Here is a 22,342-nt window from a genome sequence, read left to right on the forward strand (position 1 = left end):
TTGCCCAATGTCAGCTTCCATTTCAAACTTTGTGTCTGGTGTCGGGGTGGTTAAACGGTGAGGATCTTTTTTAAATCGTATAATTGCTCTGATTTTAAAAAATGTATGGAAAGGTTCTGATTAGTACACAACTCGAAAATATATTTCACTTTAACTTTAACTTTGGTTATGTCATTTTGTGAAGTCCTAATGCAAAACCATTACCTATGTCACCTTTAACTTGAGCTCCGTTCTGTCTTCTGTTCCTTCACAGCCTTTTTTACAGCAATCTTTTTTTAACGTTGCACACCTACACACTACAGAATATGTGGTGTCACTCGCAAATAGAGCTACAGTAAAACCCAGTCACTTGGGCGCTGAGGAGGTTGCATTCCTGCTGCATGACGGCTTGTGGTTCTTAGACAAAGTCTGTCTGCGCCGGGACAGAAAAAGACCTTTAAGGCCTAGAGAAAGAAATTCCAAAAATGTGGCTGTTCACTCCAGCCCCCACTCCACACACACATACCAGGGCCACAGGGTTTGTGTGTGTGTGAGTGTGTGTGCGTGTATGCATGCGTGTGTGTGTGTGTGTGTGTGTGTGTGTGTGCGCGTGCATGCGTCTCCCTAAAAGAACAAAGTCAGATATATGATACCCATCTTTAGAGGCCTCTAATCAGGGAGAACAAAGCAAAGTTACTGACACTCAGCTGGAAGGAAAGGGAGTAGAGAGAGAGAGAGAGAGAGAGACAGAGGGGAGATGAGAGGGAGAGAGAGAGAGAGAGAGAGAGAGGGGAGATGAGAGGGAGGACGGATGGACAGAAGAGGACAGAGTTGAGAAGGAGGTAGAGGAGGGAGGGAGGAAAGGAAAGAGGAAAATGAAGGTAGAGAGGGGCACAGACCTTGGATTCCACACTATTATCTGCTGAATAGTGAGCATTCCATCTGTTCAACAGCTGGGCTACACACACACACACACAAGCGCGCACAAGCGGCTGAGAAGTCGTTGGGACATGCTTGAAATTGTGGTTGTCATGGTGAAGGTTTGGTTCTCATGGCCATCGCCCCCGATCGTTTATAGAGGGGATTAGAGAGAGAGAGAGAGACTGGCACAGAAAGTGGTGTAATAAAGTGAAAGAGAGCAAACAAGGACACACAATCAAACTCCATAACGGAGCGGAAGAGAAAGACATGCAAATAGGATCCTTGTTTGTAATTGTCTTTCTACATAAACCCGATTCATTGGACTTCATGTGAATGAGAAACCCGGTTTTTCTTAATCGGGGCAAAGGAATTGGAAGATTCATGCAGCTTGATTTCTGAAGGACAAATCGGAATTGTTGGCCATGTGTAACATGTCGTAAAGTGTGCCTGATGTGCCTGACAAAGATTATAGAAAGTTTTCTATGGCAGCAGAAACATCATCGCTCGCGAGTCCTTGTGTCCAAAATAATTCAATCTTAACCTGGACCAAAAAGAAATAGGTCGCAGGATAAACACATATAATTGCATTCTCCTATTCCTTTGCCGAAACCTGATTTTTCTCTCTCAATACCGTCGGTTTCAAGTGTTGCACACATAACGTAGACAGACAGAGAGAGAGAGAGAGAGAGAGAGAGAGACAGAGGGACCTTGTCTTCTTTTGCAGCCCTCTCTCTCTCTCTCTCTCTCTCTCTCTCTAGCTAAGGAGAGAGATGAGCATCTCAGCTGCCAAGCGACACAAAAACTCACCACTTTTCCAAGAAGAGCAACAAATGTGTGTGTGCGCTGTGCATGCACGTGTGTTTATGTAAGTGTGTGTACGCGCCGCCAACAGCTCCAGCAACCTGGCCAGGCATGGGAGGGATTATGGGGGGGATGAGTTTCTCAGAGCCCTGACCCCATCCGACCCTGTTCAGCCCAATAGGTCTTGGGAGAGAGAGAGTGAGTGCAGACTGGCAGACGGAGTGAGAGACAAATTTACAGTCAGACAGACAGACAGCGGAGGCAGAAAGAGAGAGGGAGAGAGAGAGAGAGAGAGCGACGTTGGAAGAGAAATGAAGAAAGTCTATATAAAAAAAGAAGCAGCCGAAAGAGAGAAAAAGACACAAAAGCAGATGAAATGACAAAGCCAGAGATACAGATTGACCAACTTTGTCCACACGATTGCATATATCAAATGTAAAACACATCTGTTCTGGTGCATTTTACCTCCAAGCTGTCCCTTTTAAGCCACAAAAATCAGACTTCCTTCACTCACTTAGGTGTTTGAAAAAAAGGACTACCATCTCAAATCATAATGTGGGGTAGGGGGAAACAAAACATTTGTCATGTGAACCATGAATAACTGAAGTATTTTTCAGTCAAAGTGTACCAGTCTCAAAAGTTGTCAAAATCACTTTGTCAAAATCTGTGAATATCTCCTCTCGATCCGCTTGAAGCGCACACACAGTACTGACAGGTTAGCGGATCGTGAGGAGATATTCACTGATTTTGACAAAAAGTGATTTTGACAACAAGGGTTATCCAGTATTGCTGACTGCATCTCAATCTTTAAAGTTTACACACATCGCCGCTTGAGCCCTCAGATCTCTGGATGGGTTTGTGCTTTTTGTCTATTCAATAATTCCGTTTATCAAATTTAGTTTTGTTAAAAAGGACTTCAAATGATTATGTAACCCAGTGGTGGTTAATACAGCGCAGTCTGTCGGTAGGTCGGGTGCTGTAGTGTGATAGTGTGCTGCTGAGTTTATCGCTCGTATCACAAGGTTCATTCAGCTGGATGGGGAAATGTCTGCTGTTCTCATTGTGATTGGTGAGAACAACCTCCCCTTCTAATCCCCACTAGTCCTGCTACATGATATCAGCGGGAAAGACATTCCTCTTCTGCTAAAGCCATCCCTTGTTCTCTCCCTGTTTTCTATGCATCGCCCCCCCACCCCTTTTTTGGGACTCTTTCATTTGCCAATTTCACTCCATCATTTATTTTCTTTCCTGTTTCCTTGTCTTATCTCTTTCTCTCTTCTCCCGAAAATCCCCCCCCCCCGTTCTCTCTCTCTCTCTTCAAACCCGCTGCCCTCCATCTTGCCCTACAAACATGGCCGTATTTGGGTTTGTGGGAAGGGGGTCGAAGTGTGAGTGTGTGTGTGTGGGGAGGGGGGGGAGCTGAGATTATCGCCATGGAGATCCACATCAAAACAGTCCAATGAGGGGAAAGGGTTGTGTGAGTGTTTTTCACACGTTTCCAGGGCTGTTACTACAGCTACACTGAGAGCAAAGAGGATCTGGAAGAGCTGTTGGATGTTAATATAAGGGGCTGAGTCATGGGCCACTGGAGCTAATAAGGATGACATCACCGCAAAACAGAACATGACTGTGCTTTTATAAGCCTCCTTTTATCGGCGTCATTGTTCTAAAAGTGTCAGCTCATTGTTGCTGCAACTGAATAAGTAGGAAACTCTGACATGGGGGAGAGAAAAAAAAATTGTAGAACCCACATCCAAGATACAAGAGACAATGAATCTACTATCCTTGGAATTCTAGTAATATATGAATTTAATTATTTGCTACCACTTCCTAGTAACACAGCATTTTTTAATGATTGATAAGCAGTCACTAATGTTTTTATGATTACTATTATTGATGCTTTACGGATCAGTTATACGCTATTAATCAGAAGGACACTTGGGTTGCCAAGTGTGGGTGAGTTTATCCTCCACCAGCAGAACACTTGCTTTGTCTGTTTAGCTCTTCAGTTAATCTGGAAGCTCCTTTAATAGACCATTTGACCTCTGACCTTCCTGAAAACAGCGGAACTGTGAGCCATTCATTTTCTTCTTATTAACATAGACTTAACATATGTAATAGGCCTTTAGTAATGTTCGTGAAAAACATGTTAAATCCATTCTTGTTCCGGTTAATACAATTTTGATTACTGGTGTTGTTGCTGTGCTGTCTGACAACAATCTGAAAAAGCACACCAAACTGTAGTTGTGTTAGGTGTTCATTGCATTCTTCGATGAAAATGCGAAGAATGTATTATTTTTTTTTCAAATAAGTATGATGTGAAAATTTCATCTGGTTTGAAGCAAAGTATGTTACAAGAACTGACGAAAAGGTTCGAATTCCAGTAGGGTTTTGTTTTAAAACAACCACCTTCTTGGCACGTTATCTTCATGTTTGGCAATGAAGAGAAATTCTCCAGAAATTTCTTCGGTTGATATTCAATATGTCAACACTGGAAGATTTGTGAAATGTTTTCCCCTATTGTTGTTTGCCAAGGCGATTGTGCAACTAAAAATATATCCCTCTAAGACACAATCTTTGCGCACTTCAGGAAAAAAGAAAGGAGGAAACCTAGTACACAATGTAAGATTTAAGTCAAAAAAATTCTCGAAACAGCAGGCCACTGTAATATCCATGACCCTTCTTCCTATATTTCTCAAGAGCCAACATGGCGGACACACAGCAAGTCACCGCACACATCTGGTTTCTCCCCTGTATTCACAGCATTTGGCAAATGACGTAGAAGCAAAGAGATGGAGGAGCATGAGCGAGGGTGCTGCTGCCGGCCCCCATCTGTTTCTGCTGAAATCCCAGTTTCTCAAGAGTGAGAGACAGGATCTGCGGTGGTGATGATGCAGAGCCAAGATGGAGGAACAGAGGGGACGCGGCCCACATCTGTTTCTGCTCAGCAAGCAAGCAGCCTCAGCCTTCTGAGTAAAAAGGGCCTGTAGAGCTGGCTTTACTCGGGAATGGACACTGCGCTCGCCAAGTCAGCCTGCTGCCTTACTGGCACCGGGGCAATAGCCACACACACACACACACACACACACACACATACACACACACACACACACACACAGAAAGGGCATCAAGGGCAAAGCGTAGGCGGCTGTGTGTGTGTGTGTGTGTGTGTGTGTGTGTGTGTGTGTGTGTGTGTGTGCACATGTGTATGTGTATGTGTGTGTGTGCACATGTGTGTGTGTGTGGTATTCTGGGGTTGGACCGTACTTGGATGCGCCGGGCCAAAGCAGCAACTTTGTCGGAATGTTTGTACTCCACTTCTTTTTTAACTCCGTCTCTCTTGTATTTTTTTTCCATCTCTCCGTTCCCTGTGATTTTGGGGAGTTCTGGTTCTCTCTCTTTTATTTTATCTTTGACAAAACTTTTCCTTCCAACCCCCTTATTTCTCATCTGTCCTTGAAATCCTGCATTCCTCTTCTCTCTCTCCCCCTCTCTCTCTCTCTCTCTCTCTCTGTTTGCCCCCCCCCCTTCCCTTACCTCTGGACCCTCATGCTCTGATTGTTTTACAGGAAGCCCAGTCACGGGGTGTTTGTGCATGAGTGTGTGTGTGTGTGTGTGTGTGTGTGTGTGTGTGTGTGTGTGTGTGTGTGTGTGTTTCTGTTTCTGTGTGTGTCTATGTATTGCTGTGTGTGGTACATCTAGCTGACTCAGCCTGATCTCCAGCCCAGTACTGAGACCCTGGTAGACCAGAACAGACAGTCCGACGACATGCTGACACGCTCCTGTCCATCATGTGTGTTACTGTTGTTCGGGCGCCACAGTATGTTCCACGGGAAAATATGACCTGTCGCACCTCTACAATGATTCTCTGTTATGTCTTATCTGTCTGCCTGCAGTGTGTGTGTGTGTGTGCCTGTCTGTGTGTGTGTACACTAAGAAGCTGTGCAGTCTCCCCCCCACTGCAGTGCAAGGCAAACATCGCCTCGTATGTATGTGTGTTTTGGATTTGGAGATGTCCAGACATGCACACGCACACATACACACACACACAGAGCGAGTGAATTTTGTAAATGTCTGAGCAATTATACTAATTCAATCATTTGGATCGATAACATATTTTTTCATACTAATTTATTTGTATTTTACTTGCATATTTTATTAGTTATACAATACTACTGGTGCCAATAAGCCAGCCTGTACCCCCAATGGATGCTATCTACAGTGCATGGCTTGACATCATTAAAAGAAAAGGGTTTTGCTAGTAACCTTTTCATGACATTTCCATCTACCTCAAGCAAACCACTCACAGTATTGTATCCAGAGTTACTGTCCAAACTATGTTCCTGATACAAAAGTGGACATGGTTATTTTTAAGACTTTGTGTGTATATATACGACATAGGATAAGGTACGCTGACATTTTACACTTTTCCCATGGATTTTGGGGAAAACACATAAAACCAAGTTTTATGCATAGGGTTAAATTGATTGAGTTTGACAGTTATAATGAGGTAGTAAATACATTTTATGTCTCTTTATGTTTTTCTGTCATCACCTCCGCAGATAACCATGTGTGTTGGGTGTAGGGAGGTGTGTGTGTGTGTGTGTGTTTATAAATGAGTTATTCTCCTCTTTTTAATAACTCAGAAGGACATCTGACATGTCATAAAAGCGAAACATTAAGGGTGTGTGTGTGTGTGTGTGTGTGTGTGTATGTGTGTGTGTATGCGCCCTCATGAATTTGCACATGTTCAGTTCTTCATGTGTGTGTGTGTGTGTGTGTGTGTTATGCGTGCGATAAGAATGAGCTGTGGTGTCTAAACTCTGGGAGCTCAAAGGTTTCCTTCATCTCAAAGCAGGACTGTGCAGGTATGTGACTCCCCCCCTCCCGTCTCCCCACTCACTCACTCACTCACTCCCCCCCCACCCCTTCTGCCCCGTGGCTCAGCCTTCACCAACAAGGCCTGTATTGTAGCGAGGGTAAAACGATAGCGCTCAGGGACGGGTTCAGCTATGTGGTTACCCAGACAACGCCTCTCTTATCCCCTTTCCCCACCTTGCCACCTCAACCCCTTGAATCCCCCCTCCCCCCCCCCCCCACACACACACACACACACCCAACGGATACCTTCACCTCAGTGAGGCTGCATAAATCCATTCATATTTTTTTTGTGACTTTTTTTCTGTGAGAAAAGAAAAGAGACAAAGAGAGGAGCGAAAGGTGTGTTTTATCTGGCTGGCTTGAATGCAGGAAAAGGGCAGTGAGTTTGAAGAGGACAATGGCCCGTCACAAAGAGACAGAGAGGTCACTGAGGAGACAGGCTAGTCATCCACAGAGAGATGGGAGCTGGTTTGGTTGGATGTTGAGACAGCTGGGTGTTTCTATTTATTTTTGGGGACTAGTACCCACGTAAAATTTCAAAAAGAACAAGTGTCTTTGCTGTTTTTTTTGGAGGATGAAATTCTACCATCTGAACTAAAGACACACACCATTTTGGATTTGGCATCTTGACTTGGTTTGTGTGCTTTGTTTGGGTGTGAACTTACTGACTGAAGGTGTTATTTTGATGTAGAAAAACAATCAAACATTGTGAACCGCTACTGCTGCATTTCAATAACAATGAGCGGCAGTCTGTCTGTCAGCGAGTGTCCTACCTTGTGTGTGTGTCTCTGGTTCACCGTTGCGTGGACTGCTGCGGAGTCTTCTCTCGGGCTTCTTCCCTCCTGGACTGCCGACTCCGCCCCCCGACCCCACTGACCCAAGCGAGGGGGCGTGTGATTTGTTGCTGCATCGCAAACAAAATTACAAGTATTAAATGTTAGTTACAAGGGAGGAAAAAAATAAAATTACACGGATCCATCATTTTTCTAGCCTGATACTATACCTCAACTTACAAAACAAGAAGATTTTTTATATGTAAGGTTACATCAGGCCATGGGTAATGTGGTCCTTAAAAAACTGAGTCATTATTATTAGTCAGAATAAAAGGCACTGATAGCCGAAACACTGAATGTCACATCAATGTGTGTAATAGGTGTGGAAAGTTCAAGGTTCAACTGTGCTGCTTCTAAGTAGGAATGTGTTAGTATGCAACAACACAACGCAACAACAAAAATGTGTTTTTCGGAAAAACAGTTTTCAGTAAAAATGTCGCTTTGTGCCAAGAACGTTAACACTTAATGAACAACTCAGCTCAAACAGCAATAAGCCATATCTAAATAAAAACTGTCATACTTTACTACATCATCAACACCTGGTCCGGTCATAGGCATTTGCTAAAATATTGCAGTATTCTCAGAACAGACAATTCATCATTTAACCTGTGAAAGAAGACAATCAATCATCCACATAAAGCCAATCTCAGAGGGCCTCAGAGGCAGTATTGGTCACCTGTATCCGTTGTGTGTTTGCCCCAGGCTGCCCTTATAGAGAGTGGAGGGAGGGGAGTTCAGTCGGTTCTGTCGCTCTAGTTGCCTCTGTTCCTTTATCTTTTTGGGCTGTGGCTTACTGTACGTCTCCTCTCTGCCTATGAAGTTCATCCCATAAACCGGGATGATTTCTGACGGAGGAGGAGATGAAGAGGAGATGAAAGAAGAAATTAGATCTCATGTCATGTGAAAAAAAAAATCACATCAAAATGGTGGTTGTTTAATTTAGCAGAAAAGATCCAGATTTCTTTTGGCAGGGAGCATAAAATCCAGTCCAGTATATTGTCAGTACCTTGATCGCCATACATGGGGGGGAGGTGGTGCTGGTAGTACTGGTGGGGGGGCAGCTCCCCGGGGCTCACAGGGGGGTAAAAAGAGTGAGAGTTGGGGATGAAGTGAGGGTGAGCCAGGTAAGGGCCCAGGTGATGTGTGGGCGAGAGGGCCGGAGAGTAGGAGGGAGGGTAGCACTCTGGAGACTGGGGGGTCACCACCACCCGCCGCACCCCTGTGGTGTCTTCCAGCACCTGTGGGAGACACAAGAGAAAATGTGGTGTGAGAAGGTTTGGTGTGTAAGTGTGTGTGTTAAGTTATCTTCATTAGTCAATTTACACGAGGCACATTGAAATTCGTCTTTTCGCATAACCCCTCTCAAGTTACCACACTTCACAGTGGGTCAGAGCACAGGGTGAGTGATATGGAACTTTACTCTGCAAACTGATTGGAACGCAGTATGTATACGCCCATAATACAACAGTTAGGAACCAATCAGATAGCTGGATTTAAGCCACCCGTTTTATAATTAATTTTCAATGTGGCATTTCATACATGACATCAAAAATGTATCAAGATTCGATAATGGAGGAGGATAATGTACAAATTATACATTGGGGAAGGGATTGACTCAGACTAGTATCAGAGGTTTTGTGTACATAATAGGGGTGGTATGGGTAAAAGGAATAGTTTAAATTTGGGGGAATATGCTTATCGACTTAGTTATGTACCACATTTGGGTGAATATGCAGCCAGCAGTTCAACTTAGCAACTGGAAAATGGTTTTAACAGCTGGCCTGGCTTTATCCAAAGGCAACAAGATCAGCCTATATACCCAGCACCTCTGAAGCGTACTAAATAACACAACATTACTATTGTTGTTTCATCTGTGCCAAATCCGAAATAAAAATAAATCTAGTTTCACAGGGGGGTATTTCTGTGGCACAGTACGTTTTGGCTGGGAACAGTAACTTGTTTTCACTGTGAGGCAACTCTGGGCTAACCATTTCCCCCTGTTCCCAATGTGTGTGCTAAGCTAACCTAACTGGCTGCTGGCTGTACTTTCATATTTACATAACAGGGATATCAATCTTCTTTCATGTCTACATGTTGGCAATAAAGCGATAGAGCATATTTCCCCAAATTGTACCCTGTTAATTCCTTAAAATACTGGTTGGTCTCTGTCAAATGGTAGATGTATAATTAAGGAATGGAGAACATAATTTATACACATAAATTAGACGGGGTGCTTCGGTACAAACAAGCGCCACCATGTTGTCATCACATGGTCTGCAGATTTCAATAACAACAAGTTTCAATGAACTGCCTCAAATTAGCATAGCTTCCCTACATGTGTTCACTTTCACATTCATGAACACACACACACACACACACACACACACACACACACACACACACACACACACACACACACACACACACACACACACACACACACACACACACACACACACACACACACACACACACACACACACACACACACACACACACACACACACACACACACACGCACACGCACACGCACACGCACACGCACACACACACACACACACACTAACATTCCAACTATTCAGACACTTTCACTGGCCTGCATTCCAGGCAGCGAGCAAACACACGCAGAGAGGGGAAGTCATATGCTGGTCCCCAACAACAAAAACAACAACAACAAAAACAACACACATAGCCACACATACACACTAAATAACACACACAGTAAGAGCCAACAGACTCTGTGCCAGTATACAACAGACAGAAAGAAAGAAGAGAGTACTGAAGAGGGGGAGGGGGAGGAAGGGTGTTGCAGAACTAATCCGAGTGAGAAAAAACGAAAAGAGGGAAAAAGAGGAGGAGGAGGTAGAGGAAGAGGAGGCCCCCTATCTGCCCCCTCATCCCCTCCTCTGCAGCTGAGGAGAAAAACAGAGTGTTGACAGAAAAACAAGGGCAAGGTCCCTGCAAGAGTACATGTAGATCCGAACAACATACCCACGCAACATTTACTGGCAAGGCCACACACACACACATGTGCGCGCGCACATTCCAAATCATACAAACTGGAAATGAGCAAACAAATATGCATGCACATGTGTATTCACACACACACCATCACATTGCAGCCATTAGTCCAAACCACTAAGGACAAACACACACTTGCAAAAATCCATCTGCCAGTGCATTGCTTTCCACCACCGCAGTGCTGTCTATTCATCTATTCATCCATCCATCCGTCCGTCCGTCCAGCCATCCGTCCAGCCATCCATCCATCCATCCATCCATCCCCCCCCCCTTACCCCGTGGTAACCTACCAACCCGGTGCCTGTCCCTGCTATCAGACATGTTTATGTAAGAGTGACAGTGTTTCCCGCTCACACTTGGCCCAGTCCCTGTTTACACACATGCACACACCCACACACACACGCGCCCGGTGAGCCAATGACCTGACTTTCATTGGCACAGGAACACTAGCCCACCACACAACACAGTCCACTGAAGTACTCGTAACACTATACTAGTAAGGACAGACTATTGACTTGATGTTAATTCACTTACAATAACACCAACCTTTACCCTCAATTTATAACATCAAATTTGACACCCAACATTGAATGGAGTACACTGTTTTTCGATGTTATGTTGCAGGAGGAGGCTACTTTGGTTACTAATCTTTCTGAACTACAACGGTAAGGGTTGGTCTAATGCCTGGTGCATGCTTTCTGTGTGATTTGATGATGTGCACAAGCTCTCCACAAAATCAATCATATTAATGCTTGCCAATCTTCTTTATATGGCTACATTGATGACCAGACCACTTCTATTAACCAGTATGCTGCAGAAAATTGCAAAAGCTGTTCTCTTTTCATTTGCCTCAAATCTCTCATGTTGCAAAAATATACTTGGAATGCAACCATTTCCTTGGCTTTTAAATACATAATTTGGATTTAATACTTTTTTCTCTATTTCAGGAATTTTCCAAAACACAGACACCAGTACATCTATAAACACACCAGATGGCAAGGTTGCTCAACCAGCACCAGTACACACACACATTACTTTATTTGTTACTGATGAAAGCTTTTTTTAGAGTCACTATATTAGATCACATTATATGGCATGAGATGACTTTTTCCCCCTTTTTCTTCTTCTTTTTTTTTTAAAAGACGAGAAACCACTGGCTAATTAAATGCAGTCCCTCACACTGTGTTGTTGGTCTCCCCTTCTGGGTCAGACTGTTATTTTGACTGCAAACTCTCCTACAAAAACACATGACGAACATGAAAAGCACGTCTTACAGATGGTCACAGGCTAAGGAAAAAATACACAGTGAACTAACCTGTGAGATGTATCCTGGGGGAACGTGGATGGGCGGGATTGACCCATTTGGGGACATCATGGGAACCTCGGCAGGACCTGCAAGGGAGAGAAGAAGACTTATTTATTTAACCAGGCTAGCTGAATGCTAAGGTAAATTCTCATTTGCATTCGTCAATCAGAGGGTACACAGGCAGGAACAATAACACAGCCACACACATACACACAAAGGGGTATGGCAGTGTTAAGTGGGAAACAGATGTGGGGGCACTTTATTTTGAAATGCCCTTCATGTTCAATTCAGGGGTTGTGTTGTATTGGTTGTTGTAAGTAACAGAGATAAATCTGCTATCTACAAGTGGGACAAATGACTTCACTTTATTCTGGCGGTGCAATAATAAACTTAATCAGCCCATTTGCTTGAATTGGAAGTTCCAAAGTCAAATCCACAGACATGACCACGAAAAAGTAACCAAACATAAAATGTTTAAAGTAAGCCAAGTTGGTTTCCTCTGATTTTTCTCAGTCAAACAGACTTTAAAGCTCTCAAGAGATGTCTGCATTCAACAGGAGCATCACCGCTCGCTGAGACAGGGGGAAAACAACTGAAGAAAGAAAAATATCTAATAGAATTAGCAGATAGAAAATCATGTTGACTTTTCCACGATCCCCCCCTCACACACACACACACACACACACACACAGACACACTCCTTCCCCCGCCAAATCTCTCCATCCCTCTCTCTCTTCCTCCGTCTCTCTGTGATGGAGGTCTGCGGCTGGTAAAGTCGTTTGGACCCCGTCGGGACAGCTGGAGGCAGACCTGGCCTCTGAATAAATCACACTGTGCGCACACACACACGCACACACACACTCTCTCACACACACACACACACACACACACACACACACACACACACACACACACTCCCTCACTACCTACACATACATTATTAAGAGTTTCTGTCCAAGTTGACAACTTTCAAATGTCGGTTGAATATTTCACCCCAATTAAAACACCCAAAAAGACATGTTTTTGAACACGTACTTCCAGTGGAGTTATTTGTATTCTTACTGTTGGCGAACTGACCTTTTAACTCCTGTTTTCCTCCCTCCTTTCCCTTGCTTTTTTCTCATTTCCTCCTTCCACACATTCCTACCTTCACCAACTTCAACTCTCTCTCCATCTCTCCCTCTGTCAATGCCTTTGCCTATTCATCCCTCCATCAGTATCTATACTTTCAATCGTCTGCTCTTACTCACTCGATACTGCTTTTCTTTCCATCTTTCCTCTCCTCCTCCTCCTCCTCCTCTTCCATCCCTTTTCTCTGGAATTCCCTCTGCATAGTCCACCCTCTTTCCCTTAACTTATTACTCACATCCTTTCGCTCTCATTTCAAAATATTACTCACTTCATCCTTTCCTCCCTTTCTTACTTCATACCTTCTTAATTCTCTCAGTCATTCTCTCCCTCTTACCATCATCCCTTTTTTCTTTCCATCTCTCCGTCCCTCACCCACTTTCCTGACCTCTCGTCGACTAAACCAACAGGTAACGGTACTGTCAACACACACACACACACACCTACGCACACTCAAACACGATCTGAGCAAAGTCTGCAGTGTGTGTTGTGTGTGTGTGTGTGTGTGTGTGTGTGTGTGTGTGTGTGTGTGTGTGTGTGTGTGTGTGTGTGTGTGTGTGTGTGTGTGTGTGTGTGTGTGTGTGTGTGTGAGTGTGGTGAGTATACTGTAGGTCACAGGTATGAAGAGACAGACCTCCTTCAGTCCTGTCTGCTCTCCTAGCACGGAGACTAGGGGTGGATATGAAAGTCCTCATTGAGTAGAAGGTCATAGCATGGGGAGAAAACACACACACACACACCGCACAAACATCTAGCAAACACACACACACACACACCACAGAAATCCTCTAAACCCTTTTTCCATCACTGCTCACAGCAAGCTTTCCCTCTTGCTCACACACCGTCTCAAATACACTTTGTGCATGTGTGTGTCTCAGTCACACACACACACACACACACACACACACACAAATAGACGTGTGTTTGGACAGTCTCTGCTGCCTCTGTGCTCTTCACTCAGCAAACAGCAGCATTCCACTGCTTACACATGCACACGCACACACACACTGTGAACATTCCCATCCCTGGCCCCCAGGACTGGACCCAACAGGCCCAACTACCCCCCCAGCCCTTTCCCAAAATACAAGACACTCTTTGTCCTTCTACCCTGCACACTCGCATATACACGTACACATATGCACACACAGACACACACACACACACACACACACACAGACACACACACTGCTCTAAGTCATACACTCTCAGACTATTTACCATTTAAAAAAGCTCAGGATAATCAAGCAGTTGAGCGTGTGTATTCCGAGTGGTTGTTATTGTGGCTGTGTGTTTGTGTACACGTCCACATAAAAGCGAGTGCGGCCCGTGATCCACGGTAACGTCACTCTCATGGTCTTGCCTCCGGCTTTGCCCTTAAGCACCACAAATAGAGTCACAACTTCCTCTGCCTAATCCTGCTGGAATCCCAGACGACACAGCTAACAAACTCCCCTCCCTCTCTCCCTCCCTCCACACCCCCTTCAACTTCTCCTCTTCCATCTGTTGCTTCTTCCGCTTCCGACTGCCGGAGGGGTCAGGTCACACAGATCGGTTATGAGGTCATATCCTGTGCATAATGACATCACCACTGCATTACCTGGGCAACTAAAGGGCATTAGCGTGAGTGTTATGATATGTCCCTTCAAGAGGCATCCAAGGGGAGTCCAGCTCAATGTGGAAGAGTTCATTTTCACTATACTCCTATTAAAAATGGATAACTTGGTATAGCTTGAAGGTTTTATGCTTCAATAGATGCAGAACATAAAAGTATGGAGCAGAGTTTGATTATTTCACATGCGATTTGTGATCTAGAGATATCTGAAAAACAGTCTTAACAATACTGCAATGTTGATTTGCAACATAGCACACCATCCTCTAACAGCTCAATGATCATCATTAAGTTTAGCTCAGTTTGCGCCTATTTCCTATCAATCCAATCAGGTGACTCAAAATGTAAAATGCAGTGTAGATAGAGTTTGCCATCTGCTAAGGTATCAATGTTAATTTGTATATATGTCAATTAATATAACTTAATGCTGAGATAGATTAACAATGTGCAAATGCTACAGATTAAATTCACTCCAAAGTACAGTGCCTGAGACCAACACAGACCAATCACGTGTTTCAAGCTCACGTCTGTTTACTATTCAAGTGCAACTAATGAGGTTTCTTCAATACCACAACTATGACCAAACATTCCTACTGCAAGGGACACTGAAATAATTGTGAGGTCTGCGGTCGGATGTGCGTCCAGGTGACGTGTGTGCACATATTTGTTTGAGAGTTGCTGTACAAAGCAAACAGAGGACCACAGCACAATGGTGATGACGATCCACTGTAGCAAAGGTAGATGGGGCACAACAATGAATGAGGTATTGAACGGGAAAGCACTGTTGTCATGAGCTAAAATAATTCATTAATAAAAGTGCAAATTGCATTAACTCATTTGGATAAAAGTATAATTGTAAGGAAACCAATGGCAACTGTCCAAGGAAAAAAAACACCACTTCATAATGCCCATCACACACACACACACACACACACACACACACACACACACACACACACACACACACACACACACACACACACACACACACACACACACACACACACACACACACACACACACACACACACACACACACACACACACACACACACACACACACACACACACACACACACACACACACACACACACTTTTTACTCTCACCTCAAAAACCTTTGTCACAATGATTTACTCATGAAATATACAACCATGTCAACAGTAAACATCCTGTCACGTACTTTACCCCCCACACACACACAAACTTACACACAACACACACGCTCTCAGACAAGCAGAGAATGTCCTACATCCTCAACTCTTAATGACTCATTCAAACACAAACTTGTGATTTTGTCCAGCTGTCCGCACATGGATTCACATACATACACTGGGAGAGGAGATGATGCAAGCTTTCATCAGATGTTTCCCATGATACAGCTGTCAAAGACAGCTGCGACTGGGGCCCCCAAAGAACAACACACACATTGAAAAGGCAGACGGAATCCTGCTCTCAAACTCACCCAATTAATCCCATCCATAATAATGCACTAACCTATGCACACTGCGTAAACACACTCGTGCTGATCTATCGATCAACGGCCCCGTCAGACAGTGAGACTGTACTCATTGACCACCATGTAAGTGTGTGTTTGTTTGTGTTCTGTCCATCAGACTGAAGTAGTATTCAGCTTTTAGAAAGAAGTGAAACACTTTCTCTCTTTCCTTTCATTTCAGCTCTGCACATGTGGTCGCCACATTGAAAGGAAACGCAGACCCTCTTGGGAAAGCATGCGCGTTTGTGTGTGAGTGTGTGCACGGTGTTGGTATCAGACCAAAGGAGCCTGTTTGTGAGCTGACCTACATAAAAAACAACTAGACTCAGATGGATTTTCCAAAAACACAAAAACTAAAAAAAAAAAACATGGCATTACTAAATAAACAAACTTGGTGGGTGAAAAAGTTGTGCACTTTATTTTAAGAGATCCACACACACTAATAGAGACACACAGAGTCATTGTATACCCCATACACGCCCCATAGAGGCAGCTGTCTGATTTTAGATGGGTGTTTGTATTCATGTGTGTGTGTACGTGCAAGCATCTGTGTGTGTGCATATGTGTGTGTGTGTGTGTGTGTGTGTGTGTGTGTGTGTGTGTGTGTGTGTGTGTGTGTGTGTGTGTGTGTGTGTGTGTGTCTGGGTCAGTTGTGACGTGGCGTTGCCTGGAAGTTATGTAAGCATCGGCGGGGTAATGTTATCTGTCCTCGAAGCTCCAAGTGCAAGACACTCCCACGGCAGCTTCCTCTACTGCTGCTAGTCCAATACCGCGCACACACACACACACACACACACACACACACACACACACACACACACACACACACGCAATTGTCATATCTAAGATATATAAACATGAAACAAAATCCCCCATAGATATATAGCTACTATAAACTCTGGGATTGAGAGAGAGAAAAAAGTGGATTAAAGGGTAGTTAAAAAAGGAAGGATTGGAGGAAAGGAAGGATAAAAATAAAAGATAAGAGGGTGAGCGTGCTGTTGCAGGAAACGTTGGAGACAACTTTAAAATAGCACGGTCAACTGTATGTACACATCCCGGACTGGTGTGAAGCACATGATGCTATATCACACACACACACACACACACACACACACACACACACACACACACACACACACACACACACACACACACACACACACACACACACACACACACACACACACACACACACACACACACAAAGCCCTTGGGTCCATCTCCGGTGAGTCAAGTCCGGCGGACATCTTTGCTGTGGGCAGGGTTGAGGCTCGGTGATGGAGGGGGGGAAGTCAGTACTTCCTTCCACTGCCCTGCCTTCAGTTACAACAGCAAACACAGCTAGAACCCAGCCAGCACATGCACAGACAGGCAGGGACGCGCACACAGCTGGTGTGCTGGGTAGGATATGCCATGTGACAAACATCTACACACATGTGCATTTAGAAACACACACAGACACTTCTGAGCCTTTGCTCTGTGTCCTTTTGCAACAGCTTGTAATTTGAGCGGGCTGCTGATATGCTGTGGAATGTAGAATCATAAGCTGGAGAGTTTGAACCACGCGTCTCACAGTGTGGATATAATGTGTATGTATGTGTATGGGTACGTTCCTCTTTTGAGTTACAACAGTGTCATAAGACGACAGAGAGAAAGCATTCTCGGTGATGAAACCATCATTGCCACAATGACTTCATCAGTGTCTGACATCAGCATATTATAGAACTGCAGGAGAAACAATCACTATTAGAGACTTGTAGTTTACAAGCCCACTGGCTCTGGCCCGGGCTCTCATCCATACAGTTTATGATATAAAAACAAACACATTAATTCACTTTCACAACAACGGTGGAGACAACTTTTCCAGCCCTCACTTGTGCTAAATCACCCCCTCTAAGCAAAATACTGCATGGGGTCTAATGGTAGATAAGTGTTGCTGCCAAACAGAACGGCCAGACTTGTGCACAGAAGTGTTCACCTCCATCTCTTGCTCTTTTGCAGTAGCAGAGGCTGCGACCCTCTGTACTGGTCGCAGGGGAATTCAATTTCATTGAAACCCTAACTGCTCTTTTACTATCGCTAAAGTAATAATTACCAGGAAAGTCGTCAATTCCACTCAAGTTCTATCTAATATAATTCTATCAAATTCAGGGAGACAAAAAGCTACATTTGGCAAAACTATGAAAACAAATATATTCTCCCATCTCTGTGGGGAGGAGCCCGGAGCCTGCTTAAAAAATGACAGGGCCAATCAGGGCCTGCGATCAGACCTAACATTCATCCTATATGGTGGAAGGCAGTTTATTATTGGTTGGGCGGCGTCTTCCCCACGTAGACTGGAGAAAGTTTAGACTGATCCCAGCGAGAGAAACACAAACGAATGTGAAGATTGTGCGAGATCAGGTCGGGTTACATTAATAATTGATTGGATTTATATAGCGCTTTATTTCTCTGTGACTCAAAGCGCTTTACAGGGTTCCAGGTTCAATTCGTTCACACACAGTCATACCGGTGGTGGTAAACTACGAGAGTAGCCACAGCTGCCCTGGGGCAGACTGACGGAAGCGTGGCTGCCATTCAGCGCCAACGGCCCCTCCGACCACCACCAGCAATCATACACATTCACACAAGGCAAGGTGGGTGAAGTGTCTTGCCCAAGGACACAACAACCATGACACAGGTGGCCGGGCGGGGATTGAACCGCCAACCCTTGGATCGTTGGCCAACCCGCTTAACCACCTGAGCCACAGTCGCCACATTATTGTATTCCTGTCATGTTGGTGGACGTATAATTTAGCAATCAACACTCCAAAAAACAAAACCGGTTTTCAAATATTTGAGGTGCTTGTGCCGACTGTGTTTGATTTATATTCCAAGTCCTGAATGTTTCCTCTAAAATGGAACTGCCGGTCTCTCCTGGTCTGCCCACCTCCATTTACTGTAAAGACTTGGATTTAAAAAAAAACTTAGGCCATTTTTACAACTTTTTTTCATTGCATCCATTCATTTTAGGTTATTTTATGCAACCTTTATTTATCCATGTTACAAGGGAGAACTGGCCAAGACAGCAGCACTGCTTTAAGTGTTTAATACGCAATAGCCCCAGAGGGGTGTAAATCAAGTGCAAATGCGATACGCCCATTTTATAAAAAGAAATTAACACATTAGGATCATCATTAGTGAGACACACACGCCCAGGTTACACAACAAAAAAAAAAGATTGAATCCAGATCCTAAGTGATAGAGGATCTTCTAAAAGGGAGGGGGATTGGTGATTCCATTCATTTTTATATCTCATTTTGGGAAAAAACCCAATTCCCAGATTATTTCAGGAGATTACATTTCTTAGACATCGACATCTTATCCCGCCTTGATCACTTTGTAAACGGACCTTGAGCATACAAGTCCAGATCTGTTTAGTGTTCAGCGAGCAGCCTGGTTGCCAGCCCATACCTCCACCCAGCCAGGATCTCTGTGTGCCTCTCCCCCACCCAAAGGAGGGGTCCTTGGGCCCGACCTACTTCTACTGCTGGGTCTGCTCCAGAGGAGAGCAACGTAACGTCTGGAGGGACTCTGAGCCCAGCCATGCTTTGTTTTCAAGATCTTAACATGAATAAACACACACACACACCAGACACACACAGCTTTTGAGCCACACGCGCACCCACAGAACACACACACACACACACACACACGCACACACACGGAAGTATGTGGCTTGCACACCGCAAAGACAAACACATTTCAAAACCGCAGACAATCACCCAGATTAACACCTGGGCATATGGGCATTAACTTTTTAGATGTCATGCCGACACACACACACACACAAAGTTGTCCATGCACACTTGACTTGTGGAACACACTGACATTTGAACAGTTTACACTGACAGAAATCAAGGTCACCGTGGCAAAAACACTAAATCTAACAAAATGGGACACGAAAAAAACACGCATTAAAACCTTACAACCCCGAACCTAACAACCCCGAACACACTCAAACACAAACACACACACACACACACACACACGCACACACACACACACTAGATAGCTAGCTATTTCTCACTATTATCCCACGGGGGCAATTCTCAGGCTTGCAGATATAATTGTTTTGGGATTGGTAACCATGCAACAAACGCACCACACGGAGTGACACGCTCCACTTATCACTCTTGCCACTCACGCACACATGCATGCATGTGGACACACGCAGACCACCGACATACATGTGCAAGCATGCACGTGCACACGCAAATATACACAATCCAGACAATGATGACTCATTGTATCCATTCGCTAATCAACTCTACATGTCTAGGAGGAGAGACAGAGTGAGAGAATGCAAGAGAGAGAGAGAGCAGAGAAGTGCAACAGCTGTCGGTGTGTAAACAGACCCAGAGTCTAATACTCTTCCCCTCTCTTTCTCTCACTCTGTTGAATGCTCAACACATCCTCAAACCTAGACCCACTAAAGGAACAGAAATGTTTTTTAAGTGACTTTTTTTACTAACTTTTTCCCACTCTGTGCACAACCTTCTACGTCTGTGCGGAGCTGTACTCCTCTTTCCTTCTCTCCCGTCCTCCCCTCACTTTCCTCCCTCTATCTCTCCACATGTTAATGTGGGGCATTCCTTGCCTCTGAGTCACAGTCTGAACAGCAACGAGTTTGTGTCCAGCACAAAGAGCAGAGCAAGTGTGTGTGGAGGGGGAGACGATTGGAGAGAGGGATGAAGAAGAGAAGAGAAAATAAGAGAAGAGACGTCGTGTGAACGTCAGTGGAAAGAAAGAAGGAAATGCTGGAAGTCCTAGATTAGCAGGGACTTTCCCCCGCTCCCTAACTCTGAATTCCAATTTTTTTTTTGTGTATGTGTGTGCAAGAGTGTGTGTGTGTGTGTGTGTGTGCGTGCATGCGTGCGTGCGTGTGTGTGTGTGTGTGTGTGCACGTCCCATGGCTGTTGGGTGATCAGACAATGCCAGGAATGGCAGATATGCTAGATAGAGATTGTGGATATATGTGAGAAGGGGGGGGATGTATCATATATTTTCTCTACCGGTCCCTCCGATCATTCCTTGACCCGGTGGTGGGCTTCTCCCATTGGCCGACACACACTCCCCACCCCATCCAATCAGATCAGAGCAAAAGAGGGAGAAAAAAAAGTGGGGCTTCCCTGTAAGATCTAAACACTCTGATGTAAACAATGGCATGTGCATTCTATGCAGCTGTGCAGGAGGCCTCAGGCACCTTTGGCTAAACCCTTTCTTTAATTCCTACTGGTCTTACATGGGTCCCACCGACACATGCAGCTACAATAGCCCGAAGTGATCAATAAGGATTCCTCCCATCCACATTCCACACTTTTTACAAGGGGCCCCTTCGAGTGACATTTTATTTATTTTTGCCAGCATGCAAATGAATAAAACTCAAGTTTGGCCTTGTATGAGGATAAGACTGAGAAAAAAAGGTAGAAACACAGTCAGAAGGAGAGAGAGGGAAGCAAGGGAGGAAGTGAAGGAGGCCTGGAAAGGAGGAGTGAATGAGGGCAGAGGGAGGGAGGGAGAAGTGCTCCAGCTGTACCCTGAGCTTCAAGGGAGCCAAGAATTTCATCCCCGGAAAAGCTCTTTTTCTCATTCTCTCTCTCTGGAAAATTCTGCCTCTTCACAGCTGCCGTTCACACACTTTCACACAGTCCTACACATCAGACAGACACAATATTCTACAGAGGTTTTGCACTCTCTTTTCCTCCACCCCCACCGAACCCCCCCCCCCCCCCCCCCCCCCCCCGTTGCCCATTCAGTGGGCCGGTCCCGACAGCAAACTATGGGCCTTTCCCCGGAGCTGGCAGAGCAGACCAAGTCAGCGGCACAGGGGTGGCTGGGGTCATCGCATGAAGGAAGTGGCCTCGCCCGGAATGCATGGCAGCAGACGCGACCAGACATGCAGCGGCCGTCTGCTTCGCTCACACTCACTCTCACTCGGTCCCTTGTTTTTTTCTTCTCTTCTATTCTGTCTCTCCCCCCTTTATTTACCTTCCTTCATTCTATCGTTTTATTTCCACTCCGATTCTGCCTCCCTCCCTCCCTCCCTCCCTGCTTCCCTTTCTCCTCCTTCTGCCTCCTCCTTGCCCTACTGTGTGAGGGCATTGGGTTTATAAGTGAGCGCTGGGCAGGGCATACAACAACAATCAGCTCTCTCTCTCTCGCTACCGCTGCCACACACACACACACACACACTGAAGTCAAGCTCTTAACCACCCTGTGCCAATTGAACCAAACCAATCCTCTCTGTCCTTTTGCCTCTTACAAAGTACAATTGAGTGGAAAATGCTGGAAAAAGAAAGACAGGTCTGTCTGCCACACACA

At 44.9% G+C, this 22,342-nt stretch overlaps 1 protein-coding gene across 2 annotated transcripts in view; it reads right to left on the reverse strand.

Moving 5' to 3' along the window:
• The window catches only part of fndc3ba (fibronectin type III domain containing 3Ba), a 133,307-nt gene that overhangs the window by 46,222 nt on the left and 64,743 nt on the right, over window positions 1-22,342 (reverse strand). For both annotated transcript variants that reach the window (XM_080042342.1, XM_080042343.1), the window contains exons 4-7: window positions 11,752-11,828; window positions 8,422-8,653; window positions 8,092-8,260; window positions 7,356-7,486 (exon numbers count right to left, since the gene is read on the reverse strand). In XM_080042342.1, the coding sequence (XP_079898468.1) occupies window positions 7,356-7,486; window positions 8,092-8,260; window positions 8,422-8,653; window positions 11,752-11,828 (609 nt within the window). The remainder of the gene's footprint in view (window positions 1-7,355; window positions 7,487-8,091; window positions 8,261-8,421; window positions 8,654-11,751; window positions 11,829-22,342) is intronic.

The sequence above is a fragment of the Ammodytes marinus genome, assembly GCF_949987685.1.
Source record: "Ammodytes marinus genome assembly, chromosome: 15".
In the NCBI taxonomy this organism is placed as follows: domain Eukaryota; kingdom Metazoa; phylum Chordata; class Actinopteri; order Uranoscopiformes; family Ammodytidae; genus Ammodytes; species Ammodytes marinus.